Source organism: Scomber scombrus, chromosome 22 (assembly GCF_963691925.1).
Source record: "Scomber scombrus chromosome 22, fScoSco1.1, whole genome shotgun sequence".
Taxonomy (NCBI): domain Eukaryota; kingdom Metazoa; phylum Chordata; class Actinopteri; order Scombriformes; family Scombridae; genus Scomber; species Scomber scombrus.
Window position 1 is genome coordinate 10,326,381 of NC_084991.1, and position 27,344 is coordinate 10,353,724.

At 40.7% G+C, this 27,344-nt stretch overlaps 1 protein-coding gene across 1 annotated transcript in view; it reads right to left on the reverse strand.

Annotated features, from left to right (window-relative positions):
- The window catches only part of dock4b (dedicator of cytokinesis 4b), a 114,305-nt gene that overhangs the window by 54,906 nt on the left and 32,055 nt on the right, over positions 1-27,344 (reverse strand). The window contains exons 3-13 of the mRNA XM_062443765.1: positions 23,589-23,629; positions 22,072-22,127; positions 21,864-21,960; positions 21,097-21,245; positions 18,589-18,673; positions 13,293-13,444; positions 8,295-8,376; positions 8,064-8,124; positions 7,818-7,950; positions 6,412-6,500; positions 963-1,088 (exon numbers count right to left, since the gene is read on the reverse strand). Coding sequence (XP_062299749.1) covers positions 963-1,088; positions 6,412-6,500; positions 7,818-7,950; positions 8,064-8,124; positions 8,295-8,376; positions 13,293-13,444; positions 18,589-18,673; positions 21,097-21,245; positions 21,864-21,960; positions 22,072-22,127; positions 23,589-23,629 — 1,071 coding nt within the window. The remainder of the gene's footprint in view (positions 1-962; positions 1,089-6,411; positions 6,501-7,817; positions 7,951-8,063; positions 8,125-8,294; positions 8,377-13,292; positions 13,445-18,588; positions 18,674-21,096; positions 21,246-21,863; positions 21,961-22,071; positions 22,128-23,588; positions 23,630-27,344) is intronic.

Consider the following 27,344-nt stretch of genomic DNA (forward strand, 5'->3'; position numbering starts at 1 on the left):
TCTTCCCGAAGGCAATATTAGGTGTGTAATTCAAAAATCGCTCTGTAGGTAGGGGTGTCAAGCGTTACCAAGGCAACCACACTAGGTGTTATAAGGCAGGTCAACATATGCAAAACAAAAACGAGAGAATATTTTATAAGTAAATAAGTTAATAGCCTCAAAGCTTCAAAAAGCTTCAACTGAAATATTATTTCATGCTAAAAAATATGGTTTCAAAACACTGACTGACTTAGGAATCAGATGTGTTTTGTTAAAGTTACAGTGACAAAAGTCAGAATACCCAGTTTATGAACGCCTCTTCACACCTGCTGCCAGATAGGCGAGAAACCATCTGATGCATAAAATATCATATACTGTATCACGAGTATATGTCACATCTCCTTCTGTGACAAGCAGTTTATTGGGAAGAAATATACACTCCTGCCACACAATGAGAGTCCTTGTTCGAATGGGCCAGCTGGGGCCTTGTTTACAGTGTCGTGTTACATAATGTTATCTTCCTTAATGTGACGTACTTCCAGCTGAAATAGGGTCCTGGGGCATAACACAGTCAAAGACCAAACTTAATTGTGAACAAATGGAATATCAGTCATGGTGAAAAGAGCAGTTGGATTTTATAAAGTGGAAAGAAAGGAGGAATTCTGCCATTTTTTGTGCTGTTTTACAGGAAAAAGTTCAAGTCACTCTTTGACTGCAACCTTCCATTCATTTTTTATGTAATGTAGTCTTGCAGAGGCTAGCTTCTTAAATTAAACCCTTATATAAGGAGCAGCGGTGTACAGGAACATGCTAATCCACCAGCAGACCTAAATGAAAGCAGTCTACAATATGTTGAGCAAAAGCTGACATCCAGTAGAGAAAGACTGTGCTCTTAAACACACTGATGAAACATACAGTAACGGCTGAAAATGTGGTTGGCACCATATTATTTATGCAGTATGAGCTTGTTTGTGGCATCCTACCTGGCATGATGACATCAGAGAAGCCCAGTTTCCTGGTGATGGACACACCGCGAGTAAAGAGGACCATGTATTCCCGTCTCAGCTGCTCGATGTCCCCGTGAAGGAGCTGGAGAGCCACAGCCAGACCTAATAATGACAAAAAATATCATTATTCAAATCTTAAAGAAACATATTCCTCTATACAGACACAACATGGCTGTGATATTCCCTCCCTTACCCCCTACTCAATAAAACACTCCATATACAGTATATCATAACCCTATTCCCAACACTGTAAACAATCTTGTATTGGTGAGCTCAGAAAAAAAGAATTCACAAGGGCATATTTCAAGTTTTATTACAGCCACATGGAAGTGTGAACCAGACAAACACAGTTGTACCTGCCAACAGCAACACTTGTGTGTACGGGAAGCAAGCACACGCCCCCGCACACGTAAACAAAAGAAATGCAAACAGCCTGCGAGTCATCCCCAGCTCTTTTTTATTGAGAGGAAATCCTACACGAAGGCTGTCGTATAAAATTAATATCCTTAAGCAATAACTCCAAATGTCATTTAAATGAAAGGTCCAGCTTGTATTTAGAGCTCAAAATGAATCTCCTTGATGTGTATGCGCGTGTCTTATCATGCTCGTGACGAGGAGAGGCAGAGCTGTTAAACAGCAAGGGAGTGTAAAAGACTCACGAGATGATGGTTGTTATTGTTGTGGATGTTTTTCTAGGAAATATGAGAGGCAATGACGGAATGGTTCATTAGCTGCAGAGGGGTTTCCATCATAGAGAGCCAACAAATCGACGTGACTTGTTTGCTAACCTGGTAGCAGTATACCGAGCTGCGCTGCCCTACAACAGCAGAGAGCTGTAAGAGGCAGAGAAGTTGAAAAAAAAACAGGTTTAAAATTTGCACAGCATTTTGTACCTTTTTAGGCTGCTTATTCTGATCAAAAATCATTGTCAAAGGAGCTGCATAATACCTAAAAAATATAGTTGATGCACTCAGAAATAAGGACATAAGGACATAACTGTGGATAATCTCACAGGGAGTAAATGTGTCTGTTTTGCTAGGTGTCTGCCCATTTGCTATAAAAATTGATATATAATATCTGTTAAATAAATTACAATACAAAGTAATCATAATTATATTACAAGCTCTGGCCTTGTTTAGTTATGTAGAACAACAGACTGAATTACCAAGATGGCAGTTCATCAAAATGGAAAGTGCGAGGGATGAATCAGGAAAAGGAAATTCACTGAAAGTTAGCTGCTTTCACTGTAGAGTTGGCTGTTTCTCTGCGGCAGAGAGTGCAGTAAGTGTGATGGCACATGTTCAGGGTCAACAGATTACCTAACCAAATTCACTCACCGCAGCCTGAGTAGCAACACAAAGCAAAAATGCAGGAACTACACAGCTAGAGTATATCTACTGCAGTTTGGGCTGTAATAAAGTTTTAATGTGTTGTAGTTATTAAACACTTAACATGTCTAATCGTCAGATTTTGACCAAATTTGCAATTACTGCATTCTTCTCTGTTGTAAGGATGAAATCTCTGCGACAAACTAAATGAAAAACAGAGAGGGCATGAGAGGTGACTGAGACACGACAGAGCAGTCCTCTGATCTGAATAATTCAAAAGTAACACACACAGTCCATCTACAGTGTGTTCACTGTGGCACAAAGGCCTAGTGGGAATTGAAAGGAGAGTCCCATTAGGTTCAGGGGAGATTTTTCTTTCCACCCAAGCCTAATCTCCCTGCCCCTTAATGTGGATCAAGCCTTTGGCATTTATACACACATAAACCGACGAACACACACACACACACACACACACACACACACACACACACACACACACACACACACACACACACACACACACACACACACACACACACACACACACACACACACACACACACACACACACACACACACACACACACACACACACACACACACACACAGTTGGGCTCTAAAAGCTACTGCAGGGCAACAATTAGGCAAACCAGCTTAATTACTATTCTAGCTGGTCGATGTAGCTGACGCTGACAAAAACAACACCCTCAACCTTTGCTGCCCTCAGCCCACCCGGCCTGCCTCTTCACAAACTCAAAACAGAGGAAAAAAAACAAACAGAAAAACTCAAAAACAAAACAGTTGAGTTGTCGCAGCCTCTTCTGTCACTGCCTACGCTCGCATGGAGGTGGGAGCTGAATTATCTACCTGACCTGCCTCACACAGAGCCAAATTCTTATGAAATCCCTTTTACTGATTGCTGGGCTACATGTAAACAAAATCATCACTCACACTGTTATTTCAAATCTGATTACCTAAGAAGCCCCCGTGACCCTGAAACACAGGTAAAGAAAAATGAGCTAACCATTAGACTACATGGAAACAAAATCACTGTCTCTCTGCCTCTTTATTACCCCAGCAGCCTGGCGTTCTTTATATTTCAGTTCTTTACATTTTAAGGGCAGTGCATTCATCTCTCCTCAGCTAATTGGCTGCTAATAAGAGACTTCTGGCACACAGCCAGCTCAGTTTAAAAGGGAAACCACACAGTGAGACACATGGAAGCACAAACACTCGTAAGAAGACGGAGCGCGCACACACACGGCAGAAGGCACATATATAAGTACGTGTACACACAAACACACATTACGTTATCTCACTCCACTGCACTCTGATACTCGGTTTTAATTGCCCTCCTGACACAAAGTATAATAAAGTGCAGGCCTTAAATTATGCATGGTGTTCCATAACTCCTGCATGGACGTTTTTACAGGGACAAACTGGAGAGGAGACACTGACCTGTTTGCTAGAAATGAAATATTGACTCCAGTTTGCACATTTTGCTGTGGAAAGCCTGACAAGCAACACAAGTATTAACTGCTGTGTAATGTTGCTTTGCAGCAGAATAATTTGCCTTTGGGAGGAATTTACTGTTCAGATGAAGATGCAGCCTGTTATACAATGTGATTTTGTGCATAGCAGTTTTTAATGTAGAATGAGCAGAAAAACAGTTAAGATTTAAGATTATTGAAAATTGGAGACAATGTGAGAGTTTGCGCTGGCGATCATTCCTGGAGTTTTTTGTTTGACTTGTAATTTAAAAAAATGTATATATTTTTGAACCTCTTGTGTCACTCCTGTAAGGTATTTGAGTAAGAGCAGGTGTGTTAGCATGTGCGCGTGTGAGAAAGTGATGGAATAAAAGAGGCAGAAAAGTTAACAGAGAGCCAATAAGAGAGTAATCCTACTCTCAAAGCTTTTAAAATGATAATTAATACATTTGATCCACTCAGATTATCGGTGCACATGATACATAAATGATACTCAACATTCAGAGCTCATTATCTAAAAAATGGAAATTATTACCTCTACTAATACATTTCTACTTTGTGATTAAAGCATTTCATTTTGTAAGATCAATGTCAAATTCAACTAAGTGGTGGGAATGTAATTTTGGAACGAGCCTACCTGAATTATGCATGCAAGAGCATTGTGACAAAAGACCTGCAGCTCTCCGCTAATGCACTTTGAAAGAGAAAGCGCTGTGGCGAATCAGGCCTTCAGTTGGATCAATGTCGGTCGCTGAAAGCTACTCAATAGTTAACATCCAAGTGTTTCTGATAAACTCGACCCTGCAGCCAAAGACTGGAGAAACTTGAAAAAATACTTCACTAACATGTGTGTATGTGTGTGTCGGTGTGCACGATGCTGTCAATTGAAAGCAAACGCTTGCATGTTGGATCCCTTTAGAGAAAAGGCAACATGTTGTCTTGTTTTTACCAATCAGTGTGAATAATTGTTTTTGATTAAGAAATGCTTATCTTTAAGTTTAAAGATGTCACTGTCATCCACACAGTGAACCATGGTGTAGCTTTTACTGAGGAAACAAATATAAGCAGATTCAAACACCAGTGGTCTCGGAAGGTTAGCAGCAACAATGTTCTACCTTATCTGCGTGCCTTATCTTTCATTAAATCTGATAATACGTGCACAGCTGTGTGTTATCTATGCTAATACAGCCAGTCAACAATTTAAGCGGCAAAAAAAGCTGATAGAAGAACTTCATTAAGAATTAGTTGGAGTTCAAGGTGAGATAAGGAAATAGTAAAGTTAATGGTTGTTTAATACTCCTGAGTTAGTGTCATTTAGATTTTTGCAGCGCTTATCAACTAGGCTATGCAAAACGCTCCATGAGTTCAATGGTAGCTCCGTCATATAGGATTTCAGCTGGATGCTGCAGTTTTGTTATGAACCAACGCTGCTCGGATTACGCCCACAGTGCTAAACGACTGTGTCATTGTGTGTAATTACTGCATCCCTTCACGCTCGCGCGAGATTATTCATGATAATTTTACTATCTTGGAGTTGTATGACTTCTCCTGAAGTAATTATAGGCCTTCTGAGGGAAGGTGGAAAGAGGAGCTGACTCATGAGATCAGTCTCACAGATTCTTGACATTTGTGTAATCTCCCATTTCTGCAGTTGCTGATAGCGCTCAAACAATTATCAGACTTTTCTATGGAACAAGCTGAGGAGTTCCTCGAAGAATACACAGATGTAAGAAGATGACGATTAACCAACAGAAGATGAGTATTTTCATTATGTAAATACCAGCCTGCAGCAAGTTTGTTGGAAACATTTTCATATGAACATATTTATGTAAATCAGCATTAAGATTCTTGATTGCTTACAGTTTGCTGCATGTTTGCCCCTTGATGCAAACAGCTGCAAACAAGTGAAAACAGTTTGTGGAGCAGTGTTTCGTTTTATATTATGACCTCTTGCTTCACACTTTTCAATCCTTTCATGCCACATTCACTTTAGATTATATTTATTTATTAGATTATAGTCATTATTATATGTGCAGAAGAATATTAAAAATATGACTCATCCGCAGCTATAATCATTGTATAATCCACAGAAATAAAGTACGGATCTCAAACCTCTTCATTCTGTCACATGGTATTTCTTTGACGTTTGAAGAACTGAGTGTTCTGATTCTCCACCAACCTGTTGCTATGGGAAACTGCTGATGCTGTTGTTCAGTATGGTGCGAATGCAGCTATTTATAAAAACCGTCTGAATGCATTTGCGACAGCTCCGAGCTTCCTGCAAACATAAGCATGTAAGGACTTGCCTGCTCCACCTAAAGAGGAACTTTGATCGACACGCAGACTGACCGGAAACTGACTATCTCATGATGCAACTGAGCTGCTAAGTTTGTCATCGCAGCATAATGTGTTTTGTAAAAGAAACAAAACAGATAATCATAAAACTATTGGGGGGAAAATTTAATTTCAAAAGTTGTTCCCTGATTTAAAAAGAGCTGAGAAATGATCATAAAAATGAACGAGTAGCATTAGTTAATCTCTCTGTGGTTTAATCCAAGAAGTGTAGGTGTGAGGAGGCAGGGTGAATAAAACTGATGTCATTCTTACCAGTGTTAGAGCTGGACAGGTTGTATCTGGAATTGGCCTTTTTGATGATGTTCTCATGGATTTGGTGCCACTCACTCTCAGTGTTACACCTGAGAGAGAGAGATGAGAGACAGTAACAGAAAATAAATCAGCTTTATAGATTTTCTACTTCAAGCTATTGGGTATTGCTCTTAGATAAAGTAAGGGTACTCATAAGGAAAGGCTACTGAAAGAGTGGTCAGTACTGATACAGCAGAGGCCTGAAGCTCAACAAAACGTTGGATTCTACATTTTCATTTTCCAAGTTTATGACAGTTTGTGGTCCCCAAAATCACCACCGAATTCACCAAGATGACATCATATGGGTCATTTTCTCAGACTGGACAAAGCTGCTGAGGAAGACATTAAAAAATAGATTTTACATTCTGAAAAGGGGGAACTGGGTAGCTCTGTGTGTCTTAGTGCTTTAAGTAACACTTCCTTATAATATGCTATCGCTTTAGAAAATGGAACTAGTTGCTATTCTGTTGCACTGTGCCTTGCACTCTGAGTAATTGTTGCTTATAGTGTTGGCGTATGTAACGTATGATTCAGTGTAGCATGAATCACAGGTGCAAGAAAAAAACACATTTGGGGGTAGGCTGGAACTACTTTACAAAAAAGACCCATGATTTATTGGTATATATATACTATTATACAATTTAAGTAGGGCACGTCAATTACTGTGACGTCTTGTCTGTGTCTGGTACTATTTCTGAAAACATTCAGCTCAGAACTTTAACGCTAATCCACCTAAAACATTCCTGGTGTCCCTGCAATAACAGAGCAGGTGGTGTTTTTTCTTCTGAGCAAAGGGTATTTGGCCAGTCAGTCTGATCCAGCTATAATTTAGGTCAAACTACTATGTCAACGATAGCAATTTCTGTCCCTCAAGGCAATATGTAGGCTGTGCTTGACCACAAAACCACCACTGGTAAGGAAAAAAAGGACCAAGCCTCCAAAATACAACAGTAAAGCGGCAAAGGAAATACACTGTAATATTGTAATACCAATCTTTTTTTGTGAAATATTTCTATTATGTTATATTGATTGATTGACTGATTGATTGTTTGATTGATATTTTTATTATAGTGTCATGCATATGAATATGTCCATCCCACATGGGCTTACAAGAAACCACAAATTCACACTATATATGTTATATTATATAACTAGATTACCAGCTACTAACATGACTTTAACCTCATTGCTTTGTAGCTTCATAAAAGGGAATTCTGGCATTGGGATTGGGAATGGTGTCTGTATTCTGAAATAAAAAAACTTGATAAGTAGCTAATTTTAGCTACAAGCAAGGAGCTCTTAAAGTACAGCATAGTTCACTGTTTGTGTGAAAAGACTCATTAGTGAAATGTTGTACAGTGACTTACGCATAAACCTTGAGCAGGTGGTCATCCTTGGAGTCAGCAGTGAGGAGGTCGGCGATGCTTACGACAGCACAGCCAAAGGGCCGCCTGTACTGTACACTACACAGGTTCTTTTTCTCCCCGGCACCCATTCTCCCTGCACACACAAAGACACATCCAAAGACACAACACTACTGTTATGGAAGCCCAAGAGATTTTAAAAAACATGTAGTGCTGAGGAGAATAAAGGAGCAGCATTGTGACTCCCACCTATTCTTATGATGTGTACAACAATGTAGACATCCTTTCGTAGATCACTGCTTCCCAAATCCTGACAGGAAGACAAGCAAAACATACTTCAGCATCACATTCAATACATGTAAACAAGCAGCAGAGTATTGACTTCGCTTTTAGTTTTTAGGGTCACAGAATATGACTTTACAGAGTTTTAAATTGCTACCAATCAATCTTTACAAACATTAACTCATGTTCACTACTCACCACAAACAGCGTGCATTGTCTTTCTGTCTTCTCTGGCGACTTGGGCAGCCCGCTCTTATTCAGCCTGACAAAGAACCTTTCACTGTACAAGTGAGGAGACAGAGGGAAGAAACACACAATGAGATGAATGGGGTCAGAAGTGATGGCTGACTGTCACTGTAAACAACTGCATCCAAGCCACAGCTAACAGGAACAGAATAAAGATTAGAAACAATGTCAAAAATGTCAAGCGCTGAGCGGTGGGGCACTGGAGAGATGGCTTCAAAAGTTCAAGCTTCAAACTAAAGCTGTCTGAAACCTTGAAACAGAACATGAGGCAGGAGAAAAGACAGGCAGAGACAGAGGGATAGACGGAAAGTAAAAGATATACTGAATTTGAATTGCTGAACCAAATCCCCAACAAGAACGCCTGTAACATATCCGACAACAAGTGCATCCACACATGGCTCCTCCACGGCTGACTGAAATATTCATTGTGTTGCTGCATATTGTGGATTCCCTCTGACACGTTTAAGCCCAGATACTGGACTGTCAGCAAGAACAGTGATGCATTACAACAAAAAAATGTGCAACCTCAGTGTTATAACTGCAGAGCTGGATGTCATACATCTTCTGACTGTGACCCTGCTAGACAGAAACAATTAATAACATGGTGAATATATAGACACAGTGATAAAAATGATTCTGCTCAGTGCTGGTAAATATATGTGTAAGGTCAATACAAATATATGGATACAGCTATTGTATTGGTCTAATGTCAGCATGCTAAAATGCTCAATTTAACTTTGCTAACAAGTTGATGTTTAGCAGTTAGAATATATTGTTTACCATGTTCCCCTTTAGTGTAGCACCTTAGCATGCTACCGTTGGCTAATTGGCACTAAACACAAAGTACTAAGGCCTGAAAATTAGGTGATTTTTAAACTTTTTAGAATTAATCCGGAGGGAAACATAAATATCAAATTTCATGACAATCCATCCAATAGATGTTGAGATATACAACATAATAACCATGAAAGTTAATCTGTGGGTAGCACTAGAAGACAAGTCAGGGCATGACAAAAGTCAGTAGGATTCATTATCTGGGACTTGGGGCCTGCACAAAATGCTGTACCAATGCATCGAGCAGTTATTTCACTAAGGTTAAAACCTGAGGTATGCTCTTTTGTTGGCATTAGATTAAGAGTCAGGGGATAACTTATGATCATCATCTGGGTACCATGGATGTCTGTACCAAATTTCATAACAATCCATCCTGTATGTGTGGAGATATTTTTAGTCTAGACAGGACAAAAGGTGGTGGACTGTCCCACTGACACTGCCATCCCTCACCACAAGGCTAGAAATAAAGCTGTAAGCAGCTTCACAGAGACAATTGGGGAAGCAAATTGTCTGGCTTCCTGTCTAAACAACAATGAATCATACTTTGGATAGTTTGTGCATACTCTTTGAAGCAACTTTAATATAAGAGCTTCTCAGAACAGAATGAAGTCTGGAAATAACAACCCTGGCCTCAACATGTCCTGCACTCCCCCATTCATGCAGGCGGGAAATGAAGCCCATGTCGGGCAAAAACAGAAAGGACAGACACAGATCGCCTTTTCATTCTCTTTGTACTCCGTTCTTTTTCTCTCTATCTCACACACCCACTCACTCAACAAAAAAAAAGAAAAGCGGAGGCATCCTGCTGGGCCCCGTCTCATCCTGGCTGGCGAGCGGAGGGCTAATCCAGTTAGGTGACTTTCACAGTCCAACGATAAGCAGAGAGAAAACCTTGTAATGCACCAGCGCCTGACAATGAGCCGAGTCGCTGGCACGGCTAGCAGCCCAGGCTACTCACACAAGCGCAGACTACACCCCAACAGATCGTATATAACTTGACTTCATGCTGCATACAGCGACAATGGATTAGGACGTCTTATAATAGCTTGTGAGCTATTAAAAGCTGTTATTACAAGCTTGAAAGTGTTTCAGTCTCGTACAAGATGTAAATAAAAGGTTGCTTCTTGCTCTGTAATTCAGTGTTTTGTGTATGTAGGGCAGTGGGCGTCCATGTTTGAATTAATTAGGCTCCTCATTATTAATTATACAAATGCTTTTGATTTTTCATACATGTATTCCTTCAGTAAAGTTTTCCTTTAATCGTCCATATTGGAATGAACCAGTTGAGAGCAAATTTGATTTAGACGCGTTAGCTCCTCATTAGCTGCTCTCTGTAACTTTCCAGGCCATTTACCCGGCCATATGGATGAGGATTCCTATGCATCAGGCATGAGACTTTGCTCACGCTTTCCTCAGCCCTAATTAGTGCTCTATTGTTGAAACCCTGGCTGCCAATTAACAGCCACTCCTGCAAATGCAGACACACACACACACACACAGCCGAGTGTCTCTCCTCCTCTTGCCACCAACTCCTCTCCCTCACAGCTGCAGCGTGTTGATCACCCGAGCTAAGAGGACTAGTGTTCCCCCCAGTGGGACCTTATCTCACTCTATCACCGCTCGCATTAACATAACATGAATGGCCGATTTCCCTCCCCTCTGGGCCCTCACGGAGCTCGCTATTCCCACTCCTGATATCGATGATTGCATTAGGAGCCGCATGCTCACCCGACACGGGGGCGGAGGGGGGGATGGGATGGTGAGTGACTGGTGTGTAAAATACTGGATAAATTAACATCCACTGCTGGCAGACCGCCCCCCCATCACCCTCCCACCCTAAAAAGCTAAATCTACACCTAGAGGTTGCATGGAAGGACAAGACGAGCTTCACAATGGAGCAGCAGAGGAAAACTTAAAACCTTATTAAGCACAAATATACAAAGACAGACAAGGGCAGACCTACCAACTACAACCATCCACATCTGTCAAAAAACACATTGAGTACACAATAAACAGCTGCACACAGTAAAAAAGACATGTCCAGCCATCCATGGGTGACCTTATACGAAGCAAGCAGAGGTCAAGTTTGAAAGAGGGAAGTGCGAATTTGTAAAAAGTAACCATAAATGTGTGTGTTTATTCTCATAGAGCTTCAAAGCCCAGACCGTGTGTGAGCGCCTTATAGTATAGCCACTGTGTCCGTTTGTGTGTCCTTCTGAAGGAGCCAGACTAGGAGTCTGTATTGAGCACAAAGAAGCTGCCATGGTGCATAGGGGCCGGTGGTGTTGGCATGGTACTGAGACAACGGGTCGGACCCCCATCTGGTCTCTGACACTCAGTCACATACACAAACACGCACGAACCGCCAGCACAGAGGGGAAGCATCGAAATGGCTCCCTGCCAGGCAGCTTGCGTAAATGTGTGTGTGTTTATGTGTGTCACCAGACAGTGAGAGACAACGTTGGCAAGCTGCCACTGCAAAATTTTCCTCGAAGACAACTGATGCGATCGCAAAACACACACACACACACACACACACACACACACACACACACACACACACACACACACACACACACACACACACACACACACACACACACACACACACACACACACACACACACACACACACACACACACACACACACACACATAAAACTGGAAACACAAAGGCACAATGGTTGAAGCCTCTGACTGTTATTTCTCCTTGAAAAATGATTGTTGTAATTGTAAAAAAAAAAATGTAATTAGCCGATTCAGGGAACAAGATAAACTGTTATCAGAAAAATAGTTTTTCATTGGTTTATTATAATATTATCTGCCACTTTCATTTTGGATAAATGAGCATTGTGACTGTGATGTATTTTGGCTTTTGATAGTATACAATAAATGACATCTTTCAGCATTACAAGTGAAGCCGACTTCATTCTATTTCAGAGAAAAGTGCCGTGAATCGACTTGAAACGCATGGCAGATTTCAAGGAGTCTAATTACTCTTAACTGGCTGAGGTATTCAATCTTTCAAAGTAGTAAGAAGACAGGAAGAGAGAAAACGAGGGACATGTAATGACAGAGAGGCTGAGGAGGAGGAAGTGCTTTAAATGAAACTTAATATGATACCACTGGACACAAATTACCCACTCAAGACAAAGTGCAGGGTGGGAGTGGACGCTAAAAAAGTACCTTTATAGTGTGGACGTTTTTAACTTAAAAAAAAGGGAAAAAAAGAACCTGGATGTGTGACTTAAATAAGAAAAGAGAGCATATTTAATAAGCTTTGATCCACTGATAGATTCTGTGTCTTTCTCTCAGATAAACCACTTCACGAAAACCAAATCATAAAATTAGATTTCTCTTTTCCACACAGCCGTAGAGGAAACCACATATACTCTACATGCAAAGTTTAAAGTAACTTTGGTTGACAATGTTGAAAATACAGTGGGGGTTTCTGCCAGTAATGTGCTGAGTAATGAACTGGATTTCCAGTTGTCACAGTCGCAGAGTTATTCTACGCAGCAAAAAAAGAATAAAACAATGAATTCAATCAATGTCACCCTTGTTTCTTTGATGTGACCCTGCGGGGCGGTGAGCGACGTCAAACACGAGCATGACTTATCAAAAGAAGTTTCACTGCTGCCGTTCTGGGGTTTTTTTTTTCAACCCACTCATTTTCTTTGCCTGACGAATCCACTTGTTTGTGACATGAAATGGAATTTCTCCGCTTTGAACTATGAAAACCGGGGGATTTAAGCGGGAGTATGTTAGTGTGTGAGCGTGCATGCAAGTGACGTCCGTGGACTCCCAGGGTGATCCGAGCTCTTTCATGTGGATGCCACTGACACTTTTTTATTATGAGAAAATAGCACAGCCTTGCCCACTTTTATGTGTCCAAGTTCACTTTAAAAACCTACTTTGTTTCATAAATCTTCTTGAATATAATTAGAGCCGACTTCTTGACATCAGAGGGGGGAGCTGTTAAGGACGCCCCCCCTCTGGGTCAAAAAAAAAAGAAAAAGAAAAGAGTGTAAAGCTATAAAAATCACAGTTTAACATCACCCCATGACACATATATCAGTCATTGCATTTTTCATGATTACTTCTTAAATGATCTACCTGAGTGGTCGGTTCTCTCTTCCATCATAAATGTGAAAGAAGACTTCTAGCTCCTCTCCTATGTTGGCGCTCATTAAACTCTTCACGTGGACGAACAAGTGATGGGTGCTCGCAGGCGCAGGGGTCTCCTTCTTGCGATGCCGGTGTTCCATCTGCAGAGGAGGGAGGAAGAGAAGAGAGGAGAGGAGTATTTTTGAGTAAGGACATCTTTATATATCACGCAAGAGTGCAAAATAAAAAATGAATGATGTCAACGCACTGTTCTGTTCTAATATAGGTGAGAAAAGGTGGTTTTGTAAAGGTTCAAAAACAGGAAATGCTCTAAACTGAGCCCGATATTAAGATCCTGACATACAAGATTAAAGCTTATCAAATACAGTTAATGTTAAGGGAGAAAAACAACATGTGGTTACATCTCTTTTAATACCGGCCAATCACATTCAAGAGCTGCTGTAGTTTCCTAGTCAAATATAAATAATATCCCTCTGAGATATCTCACTACTGAGAGGAGTTTTGCTGTGGATTGCATATATATCTTGAGTCTTACAATGAAAAAAAATAGGTTAAGATATAGATTTTCTTAATTTAGCATGTAATATCCAAGACTGTCAACAGCACCAGAGGGTAAGATACGAGAGTTTCAGCTACATTGTTTAACTGTTTCTTTGTTTCAGTCTAATCTTGTGCTCTTCCTCATTTATTTACCTCAGGCATTTATCCTTAAGCAGGCTAATTATTTTCTTGACACAAAGAAATAATGGTGTTGTGATTTGCATCCTTTTCAACTGGTTGCTCAATCTTGGAGCAATAACAACCTAAGCGCTGAAATTCACACTGATTATAAAATAACAGACAAACAGCAAAACACAAAGGCAGTGTCCAATTTGACTGCAGTGGCAATCTCTGATATTAAATTAATCAATCTATATGAAAAAGGAATCAATATTTTACACAGCACGGTGCTTGGCATCATGAATACCGCACAGATCGACGTGCACATTACAGCTCTGTTTATGAGGAGGTTCATCCTAATCTGCTGTCAACATCCAAAAATACAAGGACAAACACACATACACACACAGAGCACCAGATGGCTGATAGCGACACTGCCAAACTGTGCTCCACATTCACTTGTGTAGTAGGATATAAAGAGATTGGGAGGGGGACAAGCGGAGGATAAGGACAGAGGAAGATAATAAAGAAAATACAAGGACTAAGAACAGTAGAGTACCACCATAAAGACAAAAAGTATAAAGAGTCACACATTAAAAGGTGAAATTGCCACCTGTCACCTTCTATAGTGTATTAATAGATGAGATGTAGTGTGAAAAGTAGGATTCTTCTTTCTACTGTATGTTTTTTGTTGTCAAAGTTATATATTGCTGGGCCATCCTGCAGAAACAACTGTGTCAAATTTTATAAGTGTATGTTTTTGTCATCATTGTGACCTGAAATTATCCAACTAGCAGAAAAAAAGGGTGCAAATTCTTCATATTCGTGCTTAAAAACTGCAAAGCTACGAGAAGAAACTGCAACTGGGAATGAACTCCCAGATGTAATAACCTATCTGAAAAGGAAGTTGAGGCTGATGATTGATTTTGACTTGGGCTCATATCACCAGTTCTGAATTGGATTATTTCATGTAGAAAGTGACAGTGATGGAAACAGATGGGCAAACATTCTTCCAATTTGGCCATTTCACCAGAGATAATGAAATCAATTACCGCAATCATGAGATCACTAATTCCTGGTGGGACTATAATGTTGGAAAGTCTTACCCAAAAGACAAACAATGAGCATCATAATGTAAAAACACAGTTAGAAATTGGTTGTTTCTTCCATCACTAATATACTGTTCAACAGCTGACTGTCCAGGCACTGATGTTGTAATGTTCTTGAACACAGCCCAGAGTTTTATTAGAATAATAGCGAATCCTAAGTGCATTAACAAAGCGATGGAAATGTTGATTTGATAAAGGCAATAAAATGTTGACCTGCAGTATCTCAAAGGAGATTTAGGCGTCTGAAAGTTGATTTTCTTGCCGTAGTGAAATGTGAGTAAAAACAATGGATGCCTGGAGGGACTTCAATCCATCCTTGCTTGGAAAAAGTTGTGATATAAATATAAACACAGAAAAAACACACAGTCCTCTAAGACTTAAACATACACCACAAATCATTCTACAATTGCAATATCTGTCAGAATGATGAATATGTTTTGCTTTGTCCTGACTTGATCTGCCCTATCTGAGATCCCAGAAGAAAACACATTAGAGAGTGATTTAACAACAAGGCACTGTTTTTTTTTTTTTTTCCCCAGATCAGTTTTCCTTTACACAACAAGGCTGAGCTTCTGCTTTGGCGCAGAATGACCAGGTCTGGGGAAGGCCTAATTTATGCTGTTGGATTTTATTACGAGGTTATTTTCAGTGTGTAATTTAAGCTGCCCGGCGGGACCAGTGTGTGGTTATATGACAGCTTCAGCATGACTAGACACAAAGGACAGACATGACAGCCTTGGAATAAGTCTAGCCTAACCCTGCTGGCATCACATAATTCAAGGAGAGGACAAGAGAGAGAGATAGCGGAGCAGCAAGAGCATGACCATGTGTGCTCGCCCAGCCGTCTTATTATTGTTCACTTGGTAATCTTTTCCTAAACAGCATGAAGCAGCACCAAGTGGAGCGACTGTCAAACTACAAGGAGCTTCTGACAGGAGGCAGGGGTCAAAGTGAGGCTATGGAGAAACTTCTAGTCTTTCTACAACCTTGTATCACAGCTTCCTTTCATAAATCACTTCTACATCTGCATTTAAGCCTCTTTTTTAGCCTATCTTTAAGCTTGTGGGAGAGACACCTGTATCACACAAGCAGGAAGCAAGAGAGTGTATGCAGGCTTTTAAGTGTGGGTATATCTCATAAGTAATACCTGAAGTCACTGAGGAAATTTTGCTACCACATGTCCAAGGCCAGATTTGAGTTATCTGTCTCTTTTGTGTGATCTGCCACTGTTACGGAATTCATCATTCAGACTCCGGTCGGCTCGACAAACAGTCTGTGCTGAACTCACTCTCTGAGGAAAAGACGAGAGGTTTAAAGTAGACTCCCCTTTGCACTACAGAAAGCTTTAGCAACTGAGCATACTTAACATGAGACTGGGGAGCTAATTAGGGATTTGATAAAGGTCTTTTAACTCACTTTAAAAAGCTACTACCAAATAAAATGCTTCAAAGACTGTCTTTGGGAGTTACATCATATAAAAACTAGGCCTGGATCTCTACAGAAAAACTTCCTTGTAACAGGGCAGCTGTGGCTCAGGGGTTAGAGCAGGTCGTCCATTAATCTGAAGATTGGCAGTTTGACCGCTGGCTCCTCCAGTCTGCATGTTGAAGTGTCCTTGGGCAAGACAATTTCGAGTTGTGTCTCGTGCCACCTGACAAATTTAAGTCCAATATTTACCCTTCTTTTACCTCTGGTTTAGTCTCCAGCAACGCCTGAAGTAAACATCTGGCTCTTTAGCGGCTAAATGCTCCATGATGTTCACTAGTTAGCTGCTGACTTTGTCTGCCTTTTGGTGCTGGGCAAGTGGCATACTAGAGGGTGCTTATTTTTTTTGCTGAAAACAGCTGTCTACTGAGGTTGGAAACAAAGTTAATGAGAGCGGGGAGAGTAAACCAAAACAGTAATATTGTCGTAAAGTGTGAACACAGAGCTGAAAGATGCCAAAATGCAAATAAAGCTGAGGGGAAATGCAGAGTCATCTGAATGAGCCACACCTTTCATGTAATTATTCGATCTACAATTAATATACAAATATGCAGCAACTTTAAATATGATCACATTTTATCATAAATTATGTTAAATTAGTCACTAATCTTGGCATTACGGCATTTTGGTTGCACTACCACATAAAAACTTAAAATCAAATTGTACATATTTCTTTTCAGAATCACAACATGTCTTTATGGAATCTCACCCCTTCACTGCACTGAATGTCCCTTTATCCTTCTCAATATCCTCTTTATTTTTCACATAGAGAAGATATCACAAATCTTTGCCACAATGGTGCAGTCAGGCTTCATTTTCCCACTGTAACACCCCTCTGCCCTTTCCGCACACAGACACACACACACACACACATACCATGTGATCCCCATCTCAATTTAATTAATCCACTCTACGGCAGCAGAGTGCATGATAGAAACAAAGGCGCTGCTCTCATAAACAAAGATCTTGCTGAGAAATATTGATGTCATTTGGACTCGATGTGGCAGTGTGTTTTGCCCGAGTGCTATCGAGTGTCTGTGTGTTTTTGTATGTGGATGACAGCAGTGAATGCCTGTCCCTTTATCTTGTCCCAGTATAGGGGAATTTGCTCATTTTGTAAGCCATTTAATGGAGGTGCATTAAGCTTTCATCCTGCTATGCTGCCTTTTGTTTTGACTAACAAAAAAAGAAACAGATGGATTAAGAGCTTCAATTACCCCTGTGAAGAAAAAGCCGTCACAATGTGTGTGTGTGTGTGTGTGTGTGTGTGTGTGTGTGTGTGTGTGTATGTATGTGTGGGTGATACAATTGTTCCCGCACTGTATCAGGGCAGAGAAGTGGTTGCCACGGTAACAGTGGTTGGGGCTTGGAGAAAATGGGAAGGAGAAGCAGGGAGCAAACAGTTGGGGAAAGGAAGGAGAGAATGAGCGGGAGAGGCATAGAGATAGATGGAAGAGGGCAGACACACCGTCCTTTTAAATACTTGCTACTTATGACAAAACATACTGATGCTAGAATTTAATTGAGTGGCTAATGAAAATTGTTTTTTTTGTTTATTAATTAATGTGAAAGGTAGATAAAATACTCAAAGTTACCAATGAATACAGTGTCTTTTAAGTGCCATTGGAGAAAAGTTGTGTGATTGTTGTACAAAGTTGGTTTGAGATGACAGATTTAGAGATGGATGGTAACCAGCTCGTTGAAACATGACCCATTCTACATATACATGGCAGAAGCACTGCAGTAGAGCCAGACTGCATTGCATCATAAATAAATCATAAGAAGAAGAAAGCAAATTAGGCATACACATATATTTCAATAGTGGTGCTGAAATATGATGTCATAGACCTTGAATCACTGACTCCACAGTGACAGACATTTCCCGACAAACATTGTCAGCTTAGAAATGGATCAGGGGTTGAAACCAGGTATTATAATCACCTCTGCCTCACCACCCTGCCTTCTAAATGAGGTGTTAGTTTGAGAGCAGAGCAGGTGATTACTGCGTGGAGAGTTGCGAAGTCACTCACCAGTCTGTAAAGCTCTGTGACACTGATTTCATCTGGGTCCACCATGCTGAACTCTTGTCTCGGGACCAGGTCCAAGCCGAGTTGTCTGCAACACAAATACACAAACACACACACACACAGTCTGGTATTGAATTCCAATCAGATAAGACTATATATTACTATGATTCACAGATTCCTGTTCTGTGATCATCAACGACAAAGTGAACAAACACACACCATACAGTCACGCATATGCACACACAGCACCATTCACACACAAACAAGTGTCAGTCATATAAATACAACTAGACAGATCTGTCTCTTCTCTGAGGAACAGATGAAAGAAAAAAATCGTCTCCCTTTTAGCCCCCTGCCATGCCCGCTGTTGTCTATATCCACCTTCATCCAGCTGCTTCCCTCCATCTATTTCTCTCTCTCCATCCTCTCCACCAAAAGCGTCTCTGCTTCTCACTACTGACCACACTCCTTTCTTTATCCTCTACCTCTCACTTTTTCCTCCTCCTTTCTCTCTCCCCTTGGCTCTCCGTGGACCAAATCAGCAGAGTGTGTGTCCTTGTCAGCAATAAAAGAGACAGGCCTGGTCAACCATACAACAGCCCACAGCAAGGGACTGTCCATCCATCCCCTCACTCAGGACTGTGTGTGTGTGTGTGTGTGTGTGTGTGTGTGTGTGTGTGTGTGTGTGTGTGTGTATGTGTGTGTGTGTGTGTGTGTGTGTGTGTGTGTGTGTGTGTGTGTGTGTGTGTGTGTGTGTGTGTGTGTGTGTGTGTGTGCGTGCGTGCGTGTGTGTGTACTGAATGTTTGAGGACAGCCGGCAGCAGGGAAATGAAGGAGAGTGAAGGGTACAGATAGACAGAGAGAATGACAGAAGTTGTGAGGTTGTTTTTTTTTTTTTTTCATATCACCCCCATGGCATGGAGAAGACAGAAAGAATAAAGAGAGAGGAAGGATGGAGAGGGTGCTGGCTGTGAGAGAGGGAAAAAGAGATTTGATTGAGTGAGGAGTGTGCCTGCAGGGGAGGTAGGTGTCAACAATAGACAGAGTAACACAGAGAGAAGAAAGAGTAGGAGAGAGAAAGTCTGAGAAAGAACGAAAAGATGAGGTAGAGAGCTGAAAGGAAGCTAGGAAGACAGAATATACAAGTAACTGAATCATATATTCAGCATTTTTATATGAAATATATATTGAGTTCATTTTCCAATCTAGTTTTGTTTGCTTTAAGTGTTAGTTCAACTAAAACACCAATGTTAAATGAACCAACTTGTCATTAGACCATAACAGTGTTTTTATGTGTTTTTCTGCAGCCCATTAACTATAAATCATATATACTTATATACAGTGCAGAAGACTTCAAACTCTACTACTACTTTTTCGAAGACATATTGTCGTAATGTGGTTATGCAGCTGTGAGCAGGGACTGCAGATGAGTTCTTGTTGCTGCTTTAAAGCAAAAGATATTGAAGATTTGCAGCCTTTTTCAAACAAACGGGTACTTAGGAGAATCAGGAGCTAACAAAGGAACTAAAAGTCCTCTTTTCTCACTTTTCAATTACTTATTACATATAATTCAACAACACAGAGTTGAGTTATTCTTTGTAATTTCTTCATGAGTCATACTGTGATGGATTGAAGCAAAGACAACACACAGAGCTGGAAAGAGAGGCTAAAAAGTCCCTGAATGACTTTTCCAAAGTAGCAATGATGCTTTGATGAGTTGGGAAGCCAACAATATAATTTTGTTCTTAACATCAATAAACACTGTCTGTGAGAGTCCAGCTATATAAGAATTGTGTTTGACCAGTTAGCAAAATTCAGCCTCAGTGGCTCTCATAACACTGGAAAGTATCCTCAGGGGTTACGATACAGGGAACTAAATTATTAGCCCTTTGTTCCTTTGAGACAAAATAGGTTAAAAAAACAAACAGCTAAAAATGTTCCTGGGTTACTGGAAGGGTTTCTGCGGTAGAAACTGGCTATTGGATGACAATAATAAGGAAAGATTGAAACATAAATATGGTAGTGTCTTGTTTTTAAAAAGACTGCAGTTCATCAACCAACTTTCAAATCCCTGATGTCATAACCTTTTCATAAAAATTCAGTCTGACTGAATGTTTTCGGTGATGGATTGCTGCTCTCAAGCAAAGCTTGCAATTAGATTTTCATACAGAACTGGAAAATGAATGGATTCCAATAGCTGAGCACAGGGCAAATAAATCAATCTCAGAACTTTAAGTACACTAGTGGCTGGCAGTAATTTAGTAATATTAACTTCAAGTGATGACTCATTAATGAGCTCAGACAGGAAAAAGCAAATATTTGAAATGGAACAATAAAACATGGTATATGTTTGTGTGTGTGTGTGTGTGTGTGTGTGTGTGTGTGTGTGTGTGTGTGTGTGTGTGTGTGTGTGTGTGTGTGTGTGTGTGTGTGTGTGTGTGTGTGTGTGTGTGTGTGTCTGTGTAAAAAAGCAACTGCCCCTGAAGTCATTTTTGGACTTGGTCTACTCACTCGTTGCCCCAGTCCAATCTCGCTGTAATGTGCTGTTTAACGTCTCTCATGCGGTCATGGGTTAGGTGGCCCACCAGCACCTGCCTCCTCAGGTCCAGGATCTCATTCATCACGTGCCAAAGCCGGTGGAACAAATCCCCCTCATTCTTCTGTGGAAGGAGGAAAAGGGTAGGGGAGGAACAAGGAAGCAAAAATGAGCACAGAGTAAGTCAAAGGCCATGAATGAAAGGGAAATTGACAAGAAGGGTTAGGATTAGGGTTAGGACAGGGGTGAGGGTGACAGACAGAGGGGAAGACACAGATAAGGAGATGAAATTATACAGTCGCATTGGGTCGCCCAAAAACATAAGTGAAAAAGAAGTGACAGAATGCGCATTATAGAGCCCCATCAGCACAGAGGAAGAGGGCGACCCCAGCGAGAGAGAAAGAGAAGCCGACAGAGGGACTTAAAATGGATTTGTGCAAATTAGCTTCAGTGTCCTGCTGCTTTTTGCCGCAAATGTATGCACTTTGATCCGCACGTATTCATCAGCTCAATTTAATCAGCACCCCAGATAGCTTAATAGGCCACAAACACAATCAATCCAACTAATGAATGTGTATGAAAGAGCTTTGGGTGTTTGTGACTTTTGAATTACCCAGAGCCAAATAAATTCACCAGAAGCCTAAAGAAGCGGCTTTACTTGTTTGGTAGATATTCAAATCAATGCAAAATCTGAGTGCATATGTGTGTGTGCATGTGTATGTGTTTGTGTGTGTGTTCTTACCACATAGAGTTGTTTCCACATGGCACCCCAGTCTCGCAACGTCGACGTCATCTCTGTGATGACAGAGTCTTCAACAGGGATGACTGTCTCAAATTGCCTAAGTTACACAAACATGCACACATGAAGAAGAAATAAATAAGAGCTTTGCCATGACCTTCACACACACACACTGGAATGCAAGAAGAGAAAGAAACACAACATCACTCACCCTTTATTCTTGACCTGGGCATTCTTCAAGTGGATGTAGCTGCATGGGAAGATCCCCTTTGAACAGAAGATTAACGAGTTAATGAACAAAACATGCTTTCTGCCAAGTCCATTAAGCTAGATGCTGCTAAATTCTACACACTGCACCTTTAACTGTTAGCGTGTGGAAAAGATGCACATAATCAATACAGGGCTAAGTGTATTTGTAGATTAAAAGAGGGGAAGCAGAGAGGAACAGACAAAGGAGTAATGGGATTAAGGAGACAAAAAAGATGAAAAGTGTGTTTGTGCGTGCCCTGTTTGACGCTAATAAACTGCAAGTTGCTCCCTATTGACTCGGGGAGATCAAAGCGGAACTTATGTTTTAAGTATCTGAGGATAAATGCAACACACTCGCACACTGAGACTCTGAATGCACACCTAACACTTGACGCCCAACTACTGTAGGTTTATTATCATATATTCTTCTGCACGACAGCTTTTAGAAGTCACATCTATTACTGTCAATCAGACCTGCAGCTCAAATCGGGCTTTTTTAAACTTCTGAGTGTTGTGCTTTTTGTGTGTTTTGTGCTGTGTGGTGTGTTTTGTGCGTGTGGTGTGGAGTTTAATTACCAGTAATGATTCGGTTTGATTTAATTGGCTGGTTTTGAGGGTTTTCATTTTCAAACTGTAATCAGCCAAAGATGTATTGATGCCAAATGGTGTTGGATATGAGTTGAAAGAGCTGTCATTAACATTTTATTTTCCTGCCACCATTTGTAATACAAATAGTTGGAATGCTACACTTTAAAACTGTGTGAGCACATATATAAGCTATCCTATTGTAGGAGATTGAGTGTATACAGCATCCACAGAATTAGATGAAATCATTGAAACATTGACATTCATGTCACGTAATATTTACCACATTAAATAATCATGTGCAATGCATTACATGTTCATCTGGCCTTTTTCACAGCATACATTTGGACACTAATGGTTCCATTATATTTAAATGTGCCACTAAGCCAGGCCAGTGTGCCTTCATGCATACTATCAGGGTCTTGGAGCTTTTGAACCTGAATGGAAAGCAGCCATTATTAATGCTGTTAAATACATTTGTGGTTTTCTTGCTACGACATGTGAGGAAAAACACCTGCATGGGCAGACCATAGCTGTTTTTGGGTTTTGGCACTTTCAGCAGATGAAAGCGAGTAACCATATGCAGCTAATGTTACCAAACTGGTGGACACTTTCACCAAAGTGTTGAGTTTGAGCAACTGAAGGAATGGAAAATTTTTTGATACGAATAAAAGTAAAGCTGATTAAATTTGCCACTGAAAATTGTCATCACAGCATGTGAAATTGCTAGCTGCGGCCAAGCCTAGGGGAGACTTTTAAATGTCATTTTGCTGCTCTGTCAGGTGACATACCATTCAATAAAAAGAAAAAATCATGAGAGTATTGATTGAGTCTACAAATTAGTTAGAGGAGTGAAACATGCGCGCATGCACACACACACACACAAACTCTTACCTTGACATTTGGATTCTTCAAGATGAATCCTCGGTACCAACCTGCAGAGACAAAGCAGCGTTTTAATTTTCAGGGTGACACTGTGAATATCACACCTTTATAATCTTCATATCTGGCTTAGACTCCGCAGAGCACACAGGGGGGAGGAAGTGGAGAAATATGAGATGCTGTGCAATTCATAAGAGAAGGATAGAGAAGATGAATGTGAGTGTGTGAGGTGACAGTGATTTAATGAAAATGATCCAATCCTCCCCACAGCTGCATGAATTCTACCACATGCCTACCAAACATTAATGTCTATTCTAATTCAGTGTCATATAAAGAAGTGAGAGGTGTGCCCTCTGACTGTGTTTGGTTTTAATTAGCTGTAAAGTAGTTGAGTTAGGTAACAGTTTACATTCTTTAATATCATTTGCACTCATGTCACATTTTGTCAAAACTATTATGAAAACTTACAAACAATTTAATTGTGATTTTAATTGAATTGCTGATTGCTTGCCCTTTCCCGTGAGAGAGCTGGATTGTGAGAAGCACTACAGAACTTTGTGGTACAAAACAACTCGTTTTTGTTTTTTCCATAAGCTGTGTTTGCAGTGACCACAAGCTGACGCACAGGAGAGCTAAAAGGGGATGGGGGGCCTATACACACAGCCACAAGGCAGGTGTGAAAAAAACATGAGACTTAACAGGATATGGAGGCACTGATTGTGAAATTCGAAGCCGATAGTGGATACCAATAACAATGTGTGTTAGTGTTTATGTCCCTTTTGTGCCAGCTAAACAAAGAAAAAGTCTTTCAGCACTTCATCACATTCTCTTTGAATGAGCACAAATTTAACGATACAAATTTATGAAATAACCTTTAATATGTCCTTCTTTGACATGACAAAAATTGTTTTTGTGACTGTTTCAAAAGCCTTTTCAGCCTGCCTACTCGTACTTGTACTCACTCAATACTTTTCAGTATTTACATAGCCCAACGATATTTTTTGTGTGCGAAATATAAATGAAATGTAATTAAATGTGAATGTATTAGAAAAGCTGGAAAAGGTCAAATCAAATATAAAATAAATAATAAATACAAACATAAACCGGACTAGCTTTCACCTCTTGTGCTTTTCATACAGAAAGTAATGTTCTTTTGTTCTCAATAAGCACAAACTGGAACATCTGCTTCTTTACAAAACAAAAATTGGCCTCTTAGGAAAAGATACAGAGCTTCGCCTTCTGAATAATAATGATACATGTTTTTAATCACTGGTACCTCATAGCCTACTTCTTAGTAATATGATGTTTTCTTTATAAGAATCTCTTTCTTGTTGCAGCTCAGTCTATTTCAATGGCTCATGTGTTGAAATTGTTGTCATACACATCTCAGACACCCTCACGTGGTCCTCTCAACACCAATTGCATCATCTACAAAGCACAGCAGAGACTGTATTTTCTGAGGCATCTTAAGAGGTTTATTATGAGCGCCGAAACTCTTGTCGACTTTTATGGCTGTACCACTGAGAGCGTCCTGACAGGCTGGAGACAAAAGGAAATCCCTAAACATTATGAAGGACACCAGCCACCCCGCTCATGTTCTGTTCTTGCTTCTTCCATCTAAAAAAACATGACTGGAGCATCAAATCACACACCACCTGTCTCATTAACAGCTTCTTTCCATAAGCAGTCTGGCTGATGAACAGCTGCCGCACATGTTTACAAAATATATATATCGAATGCATAGTCTATTCAGGTCTGTAGTGGGCTATTTTTGGGATGGTGTGTCCTTTGTGTTAAGGCAGAAAGAGCCTAACCCTAACCCTTCTCTAGTTATTTGCATGCCATTTCTGCCGGTGGATATTGGAGGTTATTCTAACTCAAATATCCAAGTGCCGTCTCATTACTGGAAACTGTTCCTTTGCCTTTCTGATCCATTTACGTCCAGAATCTCCTGAAAATATTGTGCAGAGTGGGCCGTGCCTCACCTGTTCATGCCCTGTTTCACTGTAGGTGATCAGTTTCTCTTTACCATGTGTCTATCCATCAGCATCAAGTGTAGCTCCTGTGCATTGTTTAACATCTTCATGAAAGTAGCAGTCCTTATATCTATATCCAGTTTGTTTACAGCCTCTAATAATGCTGTTGTCTTTTCAACAGCATGATCTGTGGCAGCCTCCTTGTATTAAAAGTTGTCTCAGGGCTCTCACCGGGGGCGATCCCTACGGTAGCCGATGCCTCTGATGAGCTGACTTCTACTGTCAGTTGTTCAAACAGGGACAGGAGTGTGGTAAAGTTTTCAGCTAATCCCCACTGGTGCGCATTGAGGGTTGCAGTGAGGTCGTAGTCTGCAGCATATGTTTCAACTGGATCTGAACAGCATGCAAACTCAAGATGGCAAGGGTGGAGCGTTTGGGTATCTTCCACTTATTGCCGCCACATCTGAAATCCTTTACTGGCAGAATTTGTGCTTTCTCAATGTCCAGTTCAATGAGATTTGATGTGTTAAAATTCTAGCCTCTAGTACCTCCTCTTGAAATGTCACTAGCACACATCATACAAACTGCATATCTCTGATCTTTCTCCCACCGGGCTCACATTTTCTGTCACTTTTATTTGAAACCAAATCATACACATACACAGCACCATGTTGCCCTCTTATGTCATGCCAGAGTCATGTCTAGCCAGTGGCTTCTTCTCTGAAACTGCAGCTGGGTAGGCTACTGTTGTCCGAGTCAGATCACTAATAACCAACACAACATTTGGCCGGCTCAAAACTGATATGACATGACACAAAAACATCGGTCACTGCCATTGGGGAATGTCATCTTATTTGCTGATAGGCCAGTGGCAGTCAACAAGGTGAATATTGGGTGATACCAATGTTCTGCTGTTCAACTGGTGCATCCCCAAAACAGAAAACGGCAAAAAGGCTGCAGTTTGCCTGCTTTTCACACCATTACACACTCCAATCTGGGCTCAAGCTAAATGAGTACGTGCTTGATGCTTTTGCAAATCCCAAAACTGATAGAAGCAATCTAATACATTCACATCGTAGGCTTTGGGCTGATGCTCTTTTCCAAACTGATGCTTTAAGCTCATTCCACTGTTGCAGCCATTGTAAGTCCTCCAGATAAGAGCATTAGCTAAATAGCTCAAATGTAAATGTATTTGATTATTCTAATCACTGCCGGGCTTCGCCTGAGCATCTGCGACTTAGGTAGTGTTTTCTCTGTGATTTGTTTGGAGCTTGGATGGTCAGAATAGCGTTGAGTAACTTGGGTCTGGATTGTGTTTCCTAGATGAGTCATTTTTTCAGCAGCAGAAGTCAAACAGCGTGGCAGCTCTTTGCTTTTCTGTTGTACGCCTGTGAAGGACAGCAACATGTGTAGCAGATCAGCAGGTTGTGATAATGGATCTGTGTTTACACACTCAGTATAATGTATGCACCACTGTCAGGAACTTTGAAAAGTTAAAGGAGGCAGCGAGTCAAAAATCAATTGCTGAGGAGGTGCGTTTACAGGCAGGAGTCACATGTCAGTATGAAACACTTTGATTTGGAAGCTCCTGTGTGAAGTGTCAACAGTATCAACATGAGGCAGAACCATTAGACTGTCTCCTCTGCTGTCAGCAGCCCCTCCATCTCTGAGCCTCCTCACTGCTGGCAGGGTTTTGATTTCGTTCCTCCCTTCTGGGCCAAGCATTCCGCTGGCTGTGCTATTGTCTGTTTCCTCTGGGCCTTTTTTTACCGCAATATCACATCCCTCTAGT